The sequence below is a fragment of the Fringilla coelebs genome (assembly GCF_963513975.1).
Source record: "Fringilla coelebs genome assembly, chromosome: Z".
NCBI lineage: Eukaryota > Metazoa > Chordata > Aves > Passeriformes > Fringillidae > Fringilla > Fringilla coelebs.
Window position 1 is genome coordinate 67,069,612 of NC_140031.1, and position 20,071 is coordinate 67,089,682.

At 40.1% G+C, this 20,071-nt stretch overlaps 2 protein-coding genes across 7 annotated transcripts in view; one reads left to right on the plus strand and one right to left on the minus strand.

Moving 5' to 3' along the window:
• Positions 1-584: 584 nt before the first annotated feature.
• GIN1 (gypsy retrotransposon integrase 1) lies at positions 585-11,371 on the minus strand. 3 transcript variants are annotated; one of them, XM_084225731.1, is made up of 9 exons: positions 11,311-11,371; positions 9,330-9,374; positions 7,488-7,633; positions 6,402-6,595; positions 4,983-5,288; positions 4,096-4,224; positions 3,833-4,000; positions 3,101-3,389; positions 585-1,369 (listed from the first exon to the last, which is right to left on the minus strand). In XM_084225731.1, exons 3-9 carry the CDS (start codon positions 7,624-7,626, stop codon positions 1,071-1,073), a joined length of 1,524 nt encoding a protein of 507 aa, XP_084081857.1. In that variant the 5' UTR covers positions 7,627-7,633; positions 9,330-9,374; positions 11,311-11,371; the 3' UTR covers positions 585-1,070. The 3 variants fall into 3 exon arrangements, with proteins under 3 accessions (XP_084081857.1, XP_084081855.1, XP_084081856.1); XM_084225729.1 differs by having other exon boundaries at positions 4,096-4,284; XM_084225730.1 differs by lacking the exon at positions 9,330-9,374 and having other exon boundaries at positions 4,096-4,284; positions 11,311-11,359.
• A 25-nt stretch (positions 11,372-11,396) lies between these two features.
• Positions 11,397-20,071, plus strand: part of PPIP5K2 (diphosphoinositol pentakisphosphate kinase 2) — a 49,495-nt gene continuing 40,820 nt past the window's right edge. Inside the window, exon 1 of one of the 4 annotated variants that reach the window (XM_084225737.1) lies at positions 11,397-11,579. The gene's annotated coding sequence lies outside the window, so the exon portion shown is untranslated. Of the gene's footprint in view, positions 11,580-11,752; positions 11,872-20,071 lie in introns of those variants that run through there. The other 3 variants (XM_084225736.1, XM_084225738.1, XM_084225739.1) reach the window with 3 other exon arrangements.

The window sequence follows — 20,071 nt, forward strand, 5'->3', positions numbered from 1 at the left end:
ATAAGTTGCTGAATTCCTCAATTCAGTTTGCTGCTAGTTTTCTTCATGTCAATTCCCTACAAAAAACCCCAAACACAAACAAACAAAAAAACCTCACCAAAAACCAAATCAAAAACCAACCCCCCCCAAAAAAAACCCCAAAAGAAACCAACAAAACAAAAACAACGACAAAAATTTACTTCCACTCATCAGTTTTCCGTGTGAAAAAATTCTGGTGCTGCTGACTTTGATAAACAGTCTTCTCAGCAGGAACTCCAGACCAGTAACAACTTACTCAAGGAAATCAGAGAAAAAGTTAATACCACTGCTTCACCTTTCATAGCCCACTGTCCATGGAAAATCTCCCAACATGCCCACAGGCTCAGTGGAGAGATAACTGTAATGGAGAAACCAGATGTTTGTGGAAAAAACACATTAATATTAAATATTAAATGCTCTTAAGATTTTTTCACGTGCCTGAAATATTAAACTGCCTACACTAGTAGACTTTTGATGAGCAGGGAACAGCTGAAGCCCTCATTGTTTCATGCATAGAACACTACACGTGTTTGATTTTGGCAGTTTTATTGTTTAGTGAGATTTTAAATGGATTAGATTAGAAATTAAAAGTTGTACAAGTCAGATGATGCAGCTTCTGAAAATGAATAGAAAACTGTTATATAACAGGAAAAGGAAGACATGAGCTTCTCTGTAGTGGAGGAAAGATTTACACCAACTTGCTTAGATTTAATTCATCTCACAGTGCACATTAGGAATACATCATCTAAGGATTAAATGGAAAAGGTCGTTTCAGTGAAATTATGCATTGTGTCCTGAGAGGATAACAGTAAGGCATGGCCACATTGCCATTCTACCAACAAAATCTGGAATTTAAACACATGATCAGAATATGTGCTTTTACTAGTGCTTTTTCTTAACACCCAGACAAACTAGATACCTGAAGCACTCTTGGATTCATAAAGGAGTAAAGTGAATTGAGCTAGGGATTTTGAAGCTATTAAATTTTTTTTTTTCAGTTTGCTGCAGTAGATCCAAACTGCTTGGCAATGAAAAGTGAAAGAAGACTATGCTTAAGTATCCTCTGTCTTTGTCTGAAGGGTCCAACAAGGTGATGGCCATTGCTCAGGCTTTGCAGTGTCTGGTTCAATGCAAGGATCTTCTCTCAGCTCAGATTCATGTTTACCATCTGCTGATTCTTGGTCTTTGCAGGCTGCAGGTGGAATCTGTACAGCAGACATGACATCTCTTTTGTAGGCATTTATTTCTTTTTCAGCAACAGAGTCTGCTTGTCTTGAATTATTAGATCTTTCAGATAAGCCAATATAGTCATGGTCAAAAACTACTGCACCTTGTAGAATGTAATGGTTGCCTGTAAAAGGAAAGTAGCCATTAGTTCAGATCTCTGAAGCTGTACTTGAAATATTAGTGAGGTGCTAACTTACTTTTCAAAGCAATTTCCAAAAGAGGACAAGAATATTTGAGCGGCAGTAAACTGATTATGTGAATTTCCCAATTTCATTGAGGATCAATTATTTGTCATCTTGTTAGATCCACAAAATATTCCCTGGGATGATCCACATTTAGAGCTTTTCTTAGCTAAGTCAATGATTAGCTTGCTGTCTGTCTTAGTCACCTATGAACTAATGCTTTAATACAACTACTAGCTTGAATAAATGGCCATGTAGATTCTTTCATTTTGTGCATGCACATGAATAAATGTGGTTTCTTCACACTCTCACTGCGAAATCTTAGTTCAACACACAACAGGCTTCCTTAAACCATAAAAAGTTTAAAAAGTAAGTAAAGTAGGTAAGTAAAACAAACAAACAAACAAAAAACCCCCAAAATCTATCCCTGCCAAGACAACCACTTCCTGAAAAAGGGAATTCTATGTTTACACACTGCTTCTGCAGTACTCAGCAGTTAACATATTAGGCTCCTATACTACAAAGACCACTACTTTCAGCTTTTTTACAGTGACACAATTTACCAAAAGGTTTTGTAATAGCTGTTCATTATCTATATAATTTATATGCATGTGACTTCCTCCTTATGATCAGCAATTTAACAAGGAACAAGAAGGCACAGAGTGATCATCCAAAAAAAGTAGAGGCCTCGGTACATGACATGAAATCAGTATCCTATGACTGACATGTTACATGAATTTCCAGAATTAGTTTCAGCTTTGCAAATCTCTCAGCTTTAAGAGATGATGGAAGAAATTACCATCTCAATGTAGTTTATCTATTTACAAGAACCAAAGTTTGACCACATGTGCCAATAGTGCCAATTGTTCTTCAAGAACTCTGAAGTACAAAGCAGCTTGTTCTGTGACAGAAGTCTTCTGTATACCAAGTATTCAATTTTTTTGAAAATGCCTCTGATGACTCAAAGACAGCATGAGCAGAAAAGAAACAGCTGCCACTGTTTGATTTGCAAAAGGGCATGCTGAATATGTAAGACCAAGAGCAGAAGTTGGTTATGCAAATCTTTGGAAATTTCTAGCCATCCTACCACAGAGCATGACAATTCTATTTACTCTTGTAAGAGAAATGCTGACTTCTTTAATACAGAAAAATTTAAAATAAACTATTTCAAAATCAGTTCCCTGATGTAGTCTTTCTATTTTAAGGCTTTAGAAGACACTCCAATGTTGTTAAAAAAAAAAAGTTTCCATTGCATAAGTAAAATTAATGTGACTCCTGCCTACACCAAAACAGAGTGAGAAAATGCTCCTTGAATACAGGTCAGCCTCCTTACACTTTTAGCATGTTCTTATACTTCTGTCAGTCAGCACAAATAGATCCAAGAGAGCCAGTGATGAGAAGCAACTTTAATAGAGGCTATTTTTAAAAAGACTTTGAACATTATTCATGAGCTCTGTTCCATGCTCTGCACAGTTTGACGTCACTCACACTCACTATTTTCCTTACTTAGCTATTACACTATTGTGTGTGCTAATAAAACTCCCACTGGTTACTGAATGATACTTTTTCATTCTAATAACCCAACACCACAACAGAGAAGTTAAAAAACAAAACAAAAACCCTAACTCTTTTTACATACATAAAAATACAAACTTAAAAACAATTATATACACCTTTTTCACCGGATCCTCTTATATATGGCTTGAGGTGAGACATCTTGATGGGTCTTTTCAGCCTGGATCCTGTGGAATCTCTTAATATTGCACAGCCATTTTCTGTGATGTAATCTATGATGCAAGGACCAATCCATTCTGACTGGAAACGACCGTCTTTCCACCAGTTTTTCCTTTGCCTGAGGACTTCATGACCAACTTTAAGTTGAAGGGTATTTAAGTGTTTTGACTTCCTTTTAACTGTGATTTTGGTTCTGACTTTTTGTTCATCTGAAGTTTTTTTATCTGCCTACAGAAAGATAAATGTGAATTACTCTTTTTTTTTCATAAGTAATCATGCAATTCTGTAGCATTGGTTAACAGTGGTTAAGCATGACATTGAGTGGTTTTAGATGTGTGTAGTTTGTAATTATGTGGGACTGACAAGTGATGAAGAAATTGCTTTTATCTTCATAAATCACTACTCCATAGGCAGTAATTTTCTATTTCTCTGTTCTGCCCTCTAAGTCAGACATAGTAAACTTCTGACAATAGGTCTCTTATAAGGTTACTCCTTCCAAATACATATGTGTTACACCGAAATTAAGGGATCACAAGGTTAGGAAAACAAACTAAAAACCACCACTACACCCCCCACATTATTTTAAAAGGTTAGTTATACTTTATACCTCAGACCTTTTCATCTTTATTGTCAATCTTCTTACTAGTAAAATTCAAATACATAACATTTACCTGGCAATCTGAGGTTTTGTCTTCCTCCAGTGCTTGACATAGTTTTTTAGTTGCTTCAAATATTTTGGCAAAACTACTGTATTCTCCTTCCACACATATATTCATGGGCTCAACAACACGTGGATTACGGTTGAACATTTGGAAATATGGGGTGTTTTGATCTGGCTCCTATTTATATGGGGACCAAAAGCAAGGAAATTTAGCATACAGGTTTGCCAACATTTTGGAGGACTTCAGTCAAAAGAAGAAGAATCTTCACATACCAAATTTGTCAAATTGAAAGCATAGGCTATAGCAGATAAATGTTCATCCCAATCATTTGGATGATCTATGCAATACTTGTTAAGGAAAGTTTTGATTGTCTTGGACATTCTTTCATTTACATCATGTGTCTGAGGATAAGACAATACAATTTGCTTCATTCCAAACAGTGCAAACAATTCTTCATTTATCTTCAAAATAAGAAGAAAACAATTAGTGAACATTGCTCCTGTTTTGTATCCCATTTCAAGTTAAAAAACTCAGATTTCCACCCCTTTGATTGATATGATGGTGACTGGGAAAAATCTTGCATACATATTGGGACAGAACACACCAGGACTGTGAATGAGAGCTAAAGCATTAAGTAGGGCTTGGGAGCCAGTGATTGATGGTTCCTAACCACATTTTTGCCACTTAAATCAATCTGTCATTACCTCCATGTCACAATCTGATGACTTCATAATCTCTTAGAGGAACAAAGTGTGGTAAGTCCTTCATAATCACTATAACCCAACTTCAAAAATACCCTTAGCTATGGCTGTACTGGGCAAAATGGATGAAAGACATACACCAGAAAGCAGTGTACAAATTTATGCCAATTCAAGTGAGTGACAAAAACCGCACTGTGACTGGCAGGAAATAATTTTAGTGTGCTCTTTTTACAAAGAATAAAGTCCTAGGAAACATTGTGTAGCATTACAATTGCAAATAATTGGTTTGACATTTTTTGTATGGTGCAGACATCTTTACTTTTTCAATTAAAGAAAAAAAATACTGAAGTCTTTCTGAAAAAAAAAAAATCTAAAATTCTAATCTAATATAAGGGATTTTTTTTTTGAGGGAAAAAACAACAACAAAAATGTGATTAACTAGCCATGTAAATAATTACCTGATAAACAAGTTCCTTCCCCTGATCAATAGGCATCTTTTCAGGTGGCCCATATAAGAAAAACACATTTATGATTGCCTTAGCAATTTCAGCTGCCGAAGTGTCATGCAGTGGTAAGATAACAGTCCATCTTGTAAACAAATCTGTCATAATTATGATGTATTTGTGACTTCTGTCGGTATCACTGAAAGGTCCCATTAGTTCTATAGTGACTGCTGTCCATGGGTCCTCTGCTTTGATAGGGTGTATTTTGGGTACTCTGGTGGCTATGTTCTTTGCCACCTGGCAATGCTGGCAAGCATGCACCTAGAGAAGACATCAGGGAGGTGTTATCAAGGAAAAGTGACGGTGAGGTGATGACAACCATCAGAATCATAGATCTCCACTATTTCTCTGTAAATCAGGTCAGACCAGGCAACACAAATCAAACTGATCACTTTTCTTTCCATTTTTTACCCTCAGATTTTTCAGAAACAGCCTAAAACCAAAATAAACCCAAACAATACTGAAAGACAGGAAAAGGACATGTTAAAGAACTCATGGCTGAATTCTCTCCATTCTGTGAAATTGAGAGAATTTCACTTGAAAGCACTGCGCTCTTTGAAGTCCACGCTACAAATTTTAAAATCCATTACTGTCTGTAAATAATAAAGGAAGTAGGAAGCAACTGGGAGTGAAAGGAAGTCCTAACCATTCCCCTTTTGCCTCATCTATGTATGCTGTGGCTGAAAAACATTGGAAGTATACATTATCTTCCATGCACACCAACTCAGTCTATGGGACAGACAACCTTTGTCCAATCTAAATTGAAAGGAAAGACTCATTTTCATGCCATGTAACAATTGCACGACCTCAAAGTATTCACATGGCGCAGCAAGCTGATAGCAACAGTAATTTAGCCTGAACTATTTACATAGTTTCCTGAACAATCAAATTCTGCTAGGGGTTCCTGCTCCTGTATCTTTTGGTGGAGGAGAAAAAACTTTCCCAAGCTTTGACGCCTTTAACTACTTCCTGAACACAACTTATCGTAAAGCAGAGACACCATTTTCATATTCTTATCTGCTAGCAGCTACTCTGGTCACACATCCTTGTGATGGCACATTGCATCCTAACAGAGATATGTGAGAGTCCTTGCACAAGAAATCTCTCTCAGGGACTGGATGTACCCTGCCTATCAAAAGAGATTATGGCTCCCCACCATACCGTAGTGGTGTGCAAGCCAGTAGTAAAAGAATAAAAAGTAGTAAAAGAGTAAAAAGAAGCACCATGCATGCCAAGATGACCAGTTGCAGTGTGATTGCAAGTTTACATTTCCTCCTTGTGAAAGAGGCTGGGCACTTATTGTACCAAAGTTCACAGGATTACCAAACATTTGTAACAGACTGCATAAAGTATCTTGTAGCTATGAAGCCATACCCACTGCTTGACATCATTTGTTACAGAGGTCCAGTAGTAATTAGACTCCACTAAAGTCAGTGTCCTTGATATACCATGATGAGTGCCAGCAGCATTTTTGTGGCATTTCTCGAGGACTTTTTTCTTCTCTTCATCTGAAACAATTACCAGGCGCATTTGTTTTCTGTCTTTCCCAACATAGAACAACTTGTTTTCTGAAAGAAGTATCAGCAAATTATAAGCAAGTGCTTTGTCTTCTGTTTGGTTTACTAAACTACTGAGCATGACTCAGAAAAGAATTTATTACAATAAGTTCAGTTTTGTAAACGTAGCTTTTTGTTTATAAACATTTCAATTGTGTCCTCCAAAGTGCCATTAGTTCAGCCGTGTTTTTTATCTGGACGCAAGGAGTTACAAGTGCAAGTCAGAATGCAAACAGCATTCCCACAGAAAATCTGACTGAAACACAAACCAACACTGGGGTTGGAAAGGGGAGCTGGGAGTGTTGAAACTGTTGTTTGTGAAGCTGTTGAGTGACTGCCAGCAACCTGACACTGATAGAGATTTAACTCCTCCCTGCCATCTCTCTATACAGCACTGGCAGTTTTGATGGGATTGAGACAGTACAGCAGACTGCAATGGCTGACAGAGGCTCATCTATCTCCCAGGGCTGCAATAAAGCTGGGAAGGGCCTGCAGGCTCTCAGGTGACTGATGGCAAAATTGTCCTTGTACTTCTGCCAGCCATCCCCCACACTGGATGGAGCATTCCTTGTCTCTAGCTGCAGATCTATTTCCCTTTCTATAATCCTTTCAATTATGGATTGCAGTGGCTACATATTTCTACAGTATAAAAAAGATATAAAATGATGTTTGGCTTTTATACAGATAAATAAAGCTGTCCTGGAATGGACTAAAGCAGATTGAGCTTCCATTTCTACAAACATCCTGTTATATATTAACCAGGAATTTGCAGAGCATTTGTCTCATAGAGAATGCTTATTAAAATCACAGAAAGCTGCAGAGCAAGATCTCACTTTTTTTTTTCACATCAGCAAGTCTTCACCTAAATGTCTATTTTTAGCAGAATTTGAGAGAAAAGTTTTACCATTGAAAACAAATTTTTTGGCAGCTCTCCTGATTCCACTTCTTTCACTTGACAACGTTGTGGGATGATATTCCCCTGTTCTCTTGTAGTATGCAATCTGCTTCAAGTGAAGCCCACCACTTTTTCCACTACGAACCATCGCCAATCTGAACAAAATGGACAGAATCTATTAGATAAATTGTCAGAGAAGCACACTGTCAAGTCTTTACTGATTTCTTTGTAGCTCAGAGGCATCCTGGTTATGTAGCCTCTTAAGAAGAGGTTACACCATCCACTATGCACATCCACCATCAACTTTAACAACAAGGACCACTGCCTGAAACACTAATTTTGTTCTAAGCAGAGCTGGTTTTGTCAAACTATATTAAAATTTCCATACAATGGAGGCTTCTACTATGCTCATTGGACAGGGAAAGGAAATAGTATCAGAGAGAAAGAAATTGTTCTTCTCATTCTTGGATACCTCTCAAATTCTGTCATGCTTGAGATAGTGCAAAGATCCATCTTAGCTGAGAAAAATCTACATAGGTAAATAGGAAAAAAAACAACTTCCCAGAGAGAAACAAATGGAAATTCATTTTTTCACTAATTAATCAGACAATTAGACTTTGAAACTCCAAACTATGTTACCAATGTTACCTCTGCATGTGAGCTAACAATTCATTCCTTGACACAAGCTGACTTCCCTGATAACATTAATAAGCAATAATGTCATTAGTAAAATGGGCCACTGATATAGAACCTGTTTGGGTTGAGCAAGAATAGCATTAAAATAACTATGTGATAATGAAAATTGAAGCATTCACAGATAAGATTATTGATGCAGCCTCTACATCATTTGAGTGGTTTGCTTCTTTCCCAAATCTTTTCCAGCAGCACAGATGAGGCAGCAGTTTAATCCTGCTCACATCAATGTCTCCAGGAGCACTATCAAGCTTGGGGTGAGGCAGGTCAGAATTTCATAGTGAATACTGGTTACCCACAGCATTAAGTAAATTTATTTCTTATCCTGCCGCTGTTCCAATGCCAGACGCTGACATTATGTAGCCTGCTAAAAAGAGAAACTAGTTTGCCTGCCATATGTGCTAAGTGGCTTCCAATTATGGGGAAGTGACAGTGTCCAGCCACTCTGGAATGCACATCATCTCATCATGTGGTGATGCTATTTGAAAACAAAACGTGTAGGACAAGATGCCTATTTTTAAATTTATAGATTCTGACCTACCTTTACTATGCTGGTGGTGGGAAGGTGTAGGGGGATGCAGTATGGGCAAATGAAGGTGGTATAGAAGGTGAGCTTATCCCCCAGTGAGTTGCAGCTGGAGCAATTACTAAAGATTAGAAGAAGCAGGCCTGATTTTAGCAGGCCACACCTGTAGCCCATAAGAACAAGTGGTATAAAAGAGTGGATTGGTGGGGTCTGGAGGAAGAGGAGTTGGATGATTGCTGTAAGGACCAGGCAGTGCACAGAGGAGCTGCTTGTGAGAAACACTGAGGAGGTGTGAAGCTCTGGTGATACGAAATCCTTGTGCTATAATGATGTTAGAACTCGTGCTATCTAAGATGTCGGGAAGGAGGTAAAGACCTCTTAAGCGTGATTATGCCTTTCATTTCATCCTTTCCTCCCAAAAAATAAAATGCTGTATGTAATTTTTGGAACCTGCACCTGGAGATAAGCACTGCTGTTAGCAATGGCAAATGCATTACAGGAACTTCCCATTCAAAATGGGACAAGGCTTTTGCCTCACTGAATATTTCATTTCATACAACCAAGAGCTAGTTTTCAAAACAAGCCAAGTCTCTTGTCATACAGCATTAGTGTTTAAAGTAAGATGTTCATACCTGCCAGAACTAACACAGATGTATGTCTCAACACCACGATCCCACCTGTGAACAAAGATGGTGTTTCAGAACAGGGAAGGAGAGGAGCCAGAACACAGGACTTCCTGACACTGCAGTAAATTTATATCTGACAGCACATGCTAAATGAGCCCACCAAGCTGGTAAATTGGATAACTAACAGCAGAAAAGGAGCTGAGGCTGCCATGAAGCAAATTAATGTTTCTGTTGTTTTAAAAAAGTCAATTAACTAGTATTTCTGACAGCAAGAGAACATTGGTGAAGGGCAGTTAAAACATCCCATCTCGAGGGATGCACACATTGGAGTTTTACTCAGGGGCTTCCTCAAGGCCAGTCCTGCACGTAAGTACCTGAAGTCAGAACTAGCCCAGTATGAACTGCCACTTAACCAAAGGGATGATGGATTCTTCTGGCTTGACTTTCACCCATGGGAAGAAAAGATCTGACAGAACAATCTTTATGCTTCCAGTACTTTTGAAACTTGCCTGAAGCAGCGAATACCCTCCATGGATTCCAAAACTGCCCATTTTAATAAAATGAAGTTGCACAGCAACCAAACACTTCTCAGCAGGACCACAGCGTGCACGTCTGATAAGCAGACGTGCTGTCCACATTTCTGCAAGGGCAGTTTCTGTCACAAGCATTTTGAAGAGCTTAGGTAAGCCAATGAAGAAAGAATGCACTATGCAGCACCCACATACGTTAATTTAGTATTTGCTGGATCCTGATTAAGTACGTAATTCTGCTGGATTGCTGCCTAATATGAGCTTCCTTCCTGAATATTTAATTTCCTATCCCCCTACTAATCTTTTCCCCCACTACCTAATTTACTTTGTTTGGCATACTCCTAAATAGTACCAAATAAAACAGCCCTGAAAAGAACAATTTATAAAATCTTCTGGTTTTCTTACTTATTGAGATAATTCATATGCTATTTCTCAGTAATCATAACGCATCTGGTAGTCTAAGAATCAAAGACATAAAATCAGCTATCCATTTTTTAGTACCTTAGAAGCTCAAAAAGTATACACTAGAAAGTATTTTAGCGAAGAGAATGAAACTTCCATATAAGCAGTGGTCTCTCAGCTTTAGTGGCTTAGCCAAAATAGTCACCCCTGCTAAAACTAAGCTATTTCATCCTTTAATGCTCATTTTCTCCTACAGACAAACACAATCCCGACTGAAAAACTATTCTTTTACTCCAGCTTTTGACCAATTCCCCTAATTCTGAAACAGGAATTGCCCTGAATCACAGTCACAGAAGGGTTTGGGTTGGCGTGGACTTTAAAGATCATCAACTTCCAAACTGCTGCCAGGTTCAGGGACACCCCCGCTGGATGAGATTCCTTAGCGCCCCAAACCCACTTACAGGAATGGGACAGACAGAGCTTTTCTGGGCCACCTGTTCTAGTGCCTCACCATCCTCTCGGTAAAGACTGTTTTCCTAATATCTGGTCTAAACACGTTCTCTTTCTTTGAGTGCGCTCCCCCTTGTCGTATCAGTACATGTTCGTGTAAGAAGTCCCGCTCCTGTTCCCTTACAGGCTGTCACAGTACACAGCTTCAAAACACCTCTTTTCTAGCCCAGGTGCTTCCAAAAATGTGTAAATCAAACTGGCAGACTCGCCTACGCTCCTCCCTGGTTTTGCAAGGTGCGACAGAGGGCTGGGGAGTGCGCCTATGAGGCTGAGTGGATAGACTGCCATCCAGAATTCCACGGCTTCCTCCCGGGAAGACGCCTCCGCATCCCTCGGGCCCACAGCACTACACATCCCAGCGTGCATCGCGCCCGCGCAGGGCGTGCCGGGAACAGCGGGCGCGAGTGATCGTCCCCTGGGCCTCGCACCCCGCGCATGCACCAAGCGACGCCAACGCGAACTTTTTGCTTCCCGCCACCGCCCCCCGCCGCCCTCTCGGCCCGGCGGGCACACCCGTGAACATCCGCCTCGCCGCGGGCACACACCTGCTCCGGCAGAGGTACCGGCAAGGCCCGTCGCGGGGGCCACAGTTTCCTGGCCAGACCAACCACAGCCACGGCCCCGGCGGCGCCCCGAGACTTTTGTGGCGCTCCCGGAAGTGGCGGGAAGGAGCGGAGGGGGCGGGGCAGCGGCGGTGCCGCCTCCTGGGGGGACTGCGGGGCCGCCGCGGGCAGGTGAGGCAGCCGTTCCCTTCTTTCCTTCCTGCCTTTCCCGCCTTTCCTTCCTTCCCATTCCTGGCCCGGCCGAGGCGCAGGTAGGCAGCGCGGTGGCTGAGGCGGGCGGGAGTTGCCGTGAGCAGCGGTGTCGCAGTGGGCGGGCAGCGCGGGCGGTGCGGCGGGCGGCGGCCCCGCACCGGAGCGTGCGGTGGGCAGAGCCCCGCGGGCTCCCCCGCCTGCTCCTCGGGCACGCCCGAGGCTGCTGCGGCGGGCACGGCCCGCGTGTGCGGTCAGCGCTGTGCCTCTGGGTCGTTCAGCCCTCGGACAGGGCTTGGCTGGAGCAGCGGCGGCGCCGCACACCGGATGTGTGAGGTTGCAGTGTGCGGCGCTGTCAGTGTCAGGTGAAGCGTTTTGGTGCAGATGAACGCGGGGTGGAAGGCGGTGTGTGCCTAAATGGGGATGGGGAGGGAGGTGGTAGAGCACCTCTTGGAGTTACCATCCCAGAAACTGATGATAAATTCAGTATAAAATAAGTTGGAGCAAGGGAGATGGCTGTCTGTAATCAAAATGGGAAGTGGGGGGTAGGGTGGGAAGCAGCGGCAGAAGCCTCCAAGGTGAGAATTGATTACATGTCAGGAGCGGGGAAGAAAGACTGTACGTCCTGTGCTACGTTTATCTTTGTTTTCGTGGTGTTTTCCAGAATGTGGGAACTTTATAGAGTATGGCTTAAGTTTGAAGATGCTGGGGGTTTGGCACTTCGATTGTTTCCCTGTAGTTAGTCACAAGCAGGAAGATTGGGGGATATCTGTATCATAACCACGAGGAATTAAGTACTTTTCGTTCTCATACAAACTACTTCTGCTACCTTTACGTCTTTTTGTAACAGTGTTTCTGTATTGTTATATCGGTCTTTTTAAGCGCTGTTTCCCTCTGATCTGTTCAGCTTGTATCTTTCCAACTTTTCTGCACCCCTTCTGTATCATCTTTGTACTCAAAGTAACAAGCCAAGGTTGTTGTTTTTTTTCCTTGGAGTATCAAAATTCTTATTGAATACGTCTTTGTCTTGGTGAACAAGGTTTGATTCAATCAGTAACAAAACTATTCTTGCTATGTAAAACTTTTTTGTGGTATATGGGGATGTAATATGCCTCTTATGGTTCAATATGTGAGAAATTAGAATTTCCATACTTATTGGCTTGTCTTGATTGTTTTATTCTTTCTATGGAAGAAAGTTTCACCCTTCTGGCAGTTGTGATTAGAGATCAAGCCTCCAGAGGCTGAGCCAAATGAACTTGGGTACAGATTTTTTTTTTTGCAAAACCTTTCATTTCTACAAAGTTGAATTAAAGTTCTTTATGAGAATCTGGAGAAGCTGTTTTGACATCTGTGAATAGGATTTTTAAAATTTTGGAAGCCAGCCTTCCTGAAATATTCAAACTTGTCTCAAATATAAATTACTTTATGTGATATGTTTGACAGAGCATGATTTAGAAAGGAACTTGGAGCTTAATGAATGTGAAGGTTATCTATTCTGTGGCTGTGCAGGAGACACTTAAAACAAATGGCAGATACCAGTTTGTGTAGTTTGCCAGTTTAAAATAACACTGCCTTTCTGTGTGGAAGATAAGAGAATGATATTTACTAGATGGGTTTTTCTAGACTTCTAAGGCTGTTTTAACACTTCGGTTAAGGGATAGTAATTATTTTGCATTTTCAACCAGAGAGTTGAAATATGCATGTGATACTGCAATATTTGAAGATAAAACTCAGAGTTTTACTTGTGCTGAAAAGTTACTCTTCTGCTCATGAACTGCTAGGGAAAAATAAGTTCTACGAGCAAAAAACTTGGTCAGGAAAAGACCCATTGAAAAGTTATTTCACTTTAGGTTTGGTAATTCGTAATTGCTGAAAATACTTTGCCTGACTAACTATATAATTACTGGAAGAAGAGGTAGATGTGGGGAAATCAGCCAAGTAGTTTGAAAACTGGAACAGTTATGCTTTGAAATTAGAAATCTTATTTTTGAACATCCTAGAAGGCATGTATTTTCTTGCTGCAAAGCTTGCCTCTCAACAGACTCCTGGCTTACGTGGCTCTTCTCAGTTTTCTGCTGCTAAGATACTGTAATACAGAGGATCAGGCTGAATATTACTTTTGGTGCAACTATTTTTTTGGTACAAACATCCATTACTCTTGGAAAATAATAAGGGTCCCTAGAAAAAGACTTATGCAACTGAGGCTTATTAGCTAGCCTAGCTGTACAGAGTTTTGAGAAATGTTAGGTACTCCTGAGCAGAGTTGCTTCCAGTAGGAAATGCCAGTAAGGTGGGTATTTCTAGATTGCTGATGCTTGAGAGTGGTGTTTGAAAGTGTCTCATTGGTAAGATTTGGCAGACTAAGGACCTGTCTTCTGCTTGAAATGCTGAATCAGCAATACTGACTCCCTCTCCTGTAAAAAGCAATCCAGAGGCCGCCTTAAAAAAACAAACAAACAAAAAACCCAACAGCACAACAAGCAAACAAAACACAAAAATCCACTTAGCGGTGAAAAGAGAGATAGTGGAAGGATTATAATAGCCTAATGGTTAGAACAGTTGAATGGAACAGGACAAATGCTATCTCTGGTCTCTCCTGTATCAGAGGTTTTCTGTGTTTTCTGTTAATCAGAAGTGTATCCTAACCACCAAGCTGAAAAGTGTGTAGATAAAAACATCTGCGTGTATACATTACTGCTGAAGATGTAGTATGAGTAATAGTGTACAGTTTTTTTTTCCTCAGAAAACACATTCATTGGCCACCAGGTGCTTGCTAAGCAGAATCATGGAACAGATCCTCCTAGAGCATTTGGAAGATAAGAAGGTGATGGATGACAGCCAATGTGACTTCAGTAAGGCAAATTTGACAAATTTAGTGGCCTTCCAGCAAGTAAAAGGAGACTGACTACAAGAAAACTGGAGAATGACTTGTTTAGAAAGGTGTGTAGTGATAGGACCAGGGGAAATGACTTTCAGGATGAGGAATGAGAGATTTAGATTAAATATTTAGAAATTTTTTGCTGAGGGTACTGGCACAGTACCCTCAGCAAAAAGGTACTGGCACAGTTTTTCCAGAGAAATGGATGCCCCATCCCTAGATATCTTCAAGGCCGGGTTGGATCAAGCTTGGAGCAATTTGGTCTAGTGGAATTTTCCTTGCCCATGGGTAGGGGTTTGAAACAAGTGATCTTTGGGGACCCTTTGAACCAAAACCATTCAATGATGCTTTAATATACAATGACACTTTTTTTACATTACTTTTCTAATATATTAATTTATTCGTCTATAAAGAACCACTTGAGCACTTAATATGATCCCTGAAGTAAAAGAGGGCTCCATCCTGGAATAGCATTCCTGTCTGTTCCATGGGCCACACCTCCTGCAGGTTGCACAGACTCTCTGTGGGCTACATCTTCTTTCAGGGTACATCCGCTACCTCCAGTGTGGTTTTCCCCATGGGCTGCATGCAGGTGGATCTCTGCTCCACTGTGGGCCTCCATGGGCCTACAGGGGCACAGACTGCTTTACAGTGGGCTGTCGAGGGGTCTCTAAGTGCCTGGAGCACTTCCTGCATGTCGTTTCTGAATGACTTTGGGGTCTGCAGAGTCCTTTCTCTCAGTTATTGTCACCCCTCTCAGCTGTTGTGCAGTGCTCTTTACCCTTTCCTAAATGCCTTATAGCAGAGGCATCTCAGCATGGCCAAGAGGCTCAGCTTTGGGCAGCAGCAGGTCCATCTTGGAGCTGACTGGGACTGGCTCTGTCTGACATGGGGGCAGCTTCTGGTGTCTTTCACCCCTGCAGCCCACTCACCACCAGAACCTTACCAGGGAATCCCAATGCAGGCACTTACCTGGCAAGGAAGACTCCTTTTATTCTTGAGAAGATTTTTTCAGGTTTCAGTACAGTGAAACTGGAAGGTGGATAGTCTCTTTTGGAATGGGAACTGCTGTAATTTTTCTGGTGGAGTAATGCATAAACTGCTATATAGTAATGCTTCTGGAATATTGTAAAAAATACCTGCAGCGCTCCCACAGACAGAAAGAATTTAACATGTTTACAGTTTTCATTTGCATAGATCTATCTTTTTATCTTGTCATTTGCATAGATCTTTTCATGTGGCAGTCTGAGAGCTGTGCTTGGCTTGTAAGCAGTATCAGCATCTGGCTAAAAGCAACAAATAAAGGCTACTTTTAATCTTTTCTTGGGATTCTTGTCATGATTAGGGAATATGTTAGCATATTGTGAAATCTAGAGCTCAATGTTTCTTTGATGCAAGATTGGAGCAGGTGACTTAGTTCTTGTAAAGCTGTGTGATGTAGTCTTTATAATACTCTTTTTTTCTTTGTTACCTTTTTTAGCCTATTTCTTGTCTGTTATTTTGCACATCAATGGAGTTTCTTGCCTAATGTTACTGAGTTACTGGAGGTGATAAACTTTGTAAGGCTATTGAAGTTAGTGTTTGCTGAAGGGAGATGGAGCTTCATATACTCAGCGTCATATACTATACTTGGACTTTATAAATTCCAGTACTTATTTAAAGCCCTTATATCCCCTTGAATTTTCATTATTATTGTTTGATTATTTATTGTTTGATTTGTTTTTTTATGGGTTTTCTTTGTTGGGGTTTGGTTGTTTGGTTTGTTTAGATTGTTTGGGTTTGTGATTTTGTTATTGTGTAAAAATTATCAGGCAGTAACTATAACAATCTTTGTGTTTAAGAGATACTGGGATACAGCTGCTCAATAAATCTTTTTCAGATTTAGTCCATCACAGTAATGTGCTGACAGTTACTGCTCCGCACCTTACAGGATGCATGTGGGGAACAGAACAAGATCTGTATGTAAATGTTAGTTTTTTTATTATTGATTACATGACACAGGAGAATTTTTGTGTTTGAATTCTTTCCAGTTTTAAATTGGAGAGAATATGTATCTCTTGCTGTGTAAGGTACAGCAATAAACAAGTCACATATTTACTGGCAACATTGTCTTCAGCAGCTTCTGTGTTTGGCATCCTTTCCCTCTTTTTCTGCTTTTTGACTGTCCTGTCTCTTTTCTCTTCTTGGTTGTTTGTCAGACCTGAAAAAATGCTGTTGTTGAGTATGGGTTCTTGTTAGTAGTTCTAAAGTCTCACATTTAAGTTTGAAGTATTATCAACTTCTTTTGAATCATCTGTAGAAAGGTGTCACACATGTATGAAGAACTCTTACGATTGCAGTCTCGATGCTCTCAGCTATCAGACTCCACTGGTCCTGTCTTCTTCCTGTCTGTCCTCTGCTTTCATCTTATTTCCTCTTCATGCTTTTTTTCTTGCGTCACCAGCAACCCAACAAACTGTCTTTGGTGGTTTCTTGCACCATAAATCATATTGCAGAATTTGAGTTTTGAAACAGGTAAAATGCCTCAGCAGGAGTCAGGCAAACATTTTTGCTGTTAAATGTACTGTTAATGAAAATATTAGCTATAGTGGTTCTAGCAGGAAGATATTGAAAACCTTTTGTAAACTTGAGACTATCTGAAAAATTGCTATTAACATTATTTGTGTTTTAATGATGTATTTAAATTGCTGGAAGCTGATAAGGGATGCAGTTGGAATATGCCTACAACACGAAAAAGTGAAACTTATTTAAAAATGTCCTGGGATGACTTTATGATGCTCATATCCCCTTTAGTCTGTTCAGCCAGGAATAAGTTTTGCACCTTTAACATTGGTTCTGAGAGCAAAGTGGCGGAGAGAAGTGCGCAGTTTTTTTTCACTCCTCCACATTCCTGCTCCTGGACTGTGTTGTCTGTGAATGTACAGACAGCAGGACTGAGCTCTCCTTTGCTTTTTAGTTATTTTTAGCTAGCTGAGGCAGAGAGGTTCCCTGGACTGTGGGTTTTTTTTTTTCTTGGAGCTGTTTAAACCTGTTCTGGACTGAGCACCCAGCAGAGCACCAGGAACTCCCACCTGTGGCCCACCAGGCTGGGACTGGGCTGTGGCATTTCCAGTGTCAGAGGGTCTGATAAGAGACTGAGTGAGCTGAGCTACAGCCCACCAAGGGGACTTTCTGAGTTTGTCATCTCTTCAGGGCAGCGAGAGGTTTTACTGTTTAATATTGTTCTTTTTTTTTTGTGTGCTGGTGAATGCTTTGCCTGGTAAATAAACAGTTTTTTCTACTTTTCTCCAAAGAAATCTTTTCCCGAAACAGTTTGGGGAAGGCCCACTCGAGTTTGCTTTCTAGAAGAACCCCTTTGGAGGTTTTTCTCCCAAATTTGCCCTAAATCGGACAAAAAGGAGCAGTATGGAGGTAGAGGACAGGGCAGTGGTCTGTTTTGTTACTATTAGGAATATATATGTGCAGAATGCATGTAACAGAGGAGCACTACATATGATTCTTTGTTACTTGTTTGTAAATTCCACAATGTAAACTGTTTTGGTATAATGGCATTTTAAAAAGTTGTCTTCCTGAGTGGCTGGTAATTTAAAAATATTTTGTAACTATTTAATGCATGATGTGTTTTGTTTTTTTCTTTAGATAACAGATAAGAAGCACTTTTACTATAGTTTCGTTCAATTAGTGTGCAGTATAGTAAGTGTATATGTGTTCTTCTGATGGCTGCAGAGACACAGAAGACAATCTAGTGAAATGCTTCTGTTTGTACAGGAGTTGTATATGTTCTTATTAGTATTCAAAATATGAGTGTTAAAACTTTGAGCCCCTTTTTCATGACTGCTCAGACCACTGCTGCTGCATTGAGCTGATTTGTTGCTGAAGGTTACTGGAATAATAATATTCATCATGGCCAAAGTAAATATGAGAAACACCAGGGCTGGATTCCTGAGCTCCTGAAACAGTGTGGGATGGGGTCAGGAAAACTGTGGATGTATCTTTTAACTCAGTGAGAACTAGATTCTGGCTTATTCTTTCAGAATATTCTGTGGACTTCCTTTGACAAGAATATTCATATAGACATTGAGAGATGTTCCATTTGAAGAAAAATTTGTAGAGCACCACTGGAGTAAACACAGAACTTGGAATGCAGGGCACAGGCTATCAAATTCTCTGATTTTTTTTTCCTTTTTGGGATTTAATTTTCTGGGGGTTTTTTTGTGCTTTTGGCCAAGACATATCATGTTGCAGACAGGCCACACATTTGGTTGAAAGTCTTTTTAAGAACTCCAGTACATTTCTCCAAAAATGAACATTTTTTAATCTATAAGCTGTGAAAGAGAAGCCTTGTGTAACAGGTGAGATTTAAACAGAACATAGTGTAGTTAATTTTACCTGCAGATGTCATAGCACAGTGGTAGATGGTTGTCTGGATGTTATTGATGCTATCTCTTTGGAAATAGGTCAATGTATGTTCCAACACAAAGTTTTGGGTTTTGTCTTGTTTACAGTGCAGTTGTTCATGGCTGAGATAATTACATAATGGTCTAGCATTCACTGTCTAATGCGGCTAATGAAGATCTAACATAAAGTATCTCTGCCCCTTATATTACAGCTGCTGCTCACTTCTTAATATAGGAAAATGTTGCTGGGAAGACTCTTACATGCTCAAGGGGCAGCAAGATGGAATTCTGCATAGGGCACCATGTACTTGAAGCTTCTTCAGTCAGCACTAATAGGATTTCTGAAGCAGGAAGACAGCTCCATCTTCTTGCTTTGCTATTTATTATTTTTTCTTGTCATACAGCTAGAGAACCATGTGTTAAGTAAAGTGTTATCTTACTGCATTTTTGATGTCAGATAACTGTAGATGGTGTTTGGGAGACTTGTGTGAGTTGTTCACTATAGTTGCAGTCACTTAGTAGTTCTCTTTGCTTGTCTCTTTTCTTGATTTATTTTTATTTCAAATACCACAAGAAAGAAGGGGATATCTCAATTTTTATTGTAGGATATGGGGGGAAAGAATTTTAATTTCAATCTCTGGAAGCATTAGTTTTTTAAAAATAGATAATTTATTAAATATATCCTGACACAAGTTTATGGTAATGACAGTAGATTACAGTATCTGCTCTCAGGGAGCTAAACTGGCAACCATCAGTTTGCCCGTTTATATGCAATTCAGTGAGTTCATGCAATAGTTTATAAGCCTGAAAAATGTCAGTATCCTTTTCTGATCTGTAGTCTTCAGTGTTACTTTTACAAACAGCATGAAAAGTCTGGGGCCTAGTGACCACAGCATGGAGTGGCAATCGAGTTATTCATTTGCATTCAAATGGGTGAACAATGTTAATCTTGGAGAAAATAATCTGTTCATTCCAAGAGAACTAAGTGGCTGTTCAAAGTCTGTTTTCTGCTCATGAAGCCCTACTGCAATGTACTTTCCACTCGTAAAACCAACAGTCTCCAGATTTTTGAATGAGGAAGGTAGCAGAACAAAGAGTTTCCAGATAGAACTGTTGGGGAAGTCAGTGTTTCAGGTGTTATCTTTGTAGACAAATATGTTGCTTTTTCCCTTCAGTCTGTTTGTATCAGTTTTACTTGCTTTGAAAAGTAATCCTTTTGGGCTAGAAAGACTTGATTAGTGTCAGATATCCCCATGAAATAACCAGTCACCAATTGTAC

Bases quoted from the DNA above. Each gene is read 5' to 3' on its own strand.
- GIN1 (XM_084225729.1), bottom strand. From the start codon at position 7,626: ATGGTTCGTAGTGGAAAAAGTGGTGGGCTTCACTTGAAGCAGATTGCA. The intron at 6,596-7,487 runs GTAAAACTTTTC...TACTTCTTTCAG, and splicing joins CAAAAAATTTGTTTTCAATG to AAAACAAGTTGTTCTATGTT. The intron at 4,285-4,982 runs GTAATTATTTAC...CTTATTTTGAAG, and splicing joins GGAAGGAACTTGTTTATCAG to ATAAATGAAGAATTGTTTGC.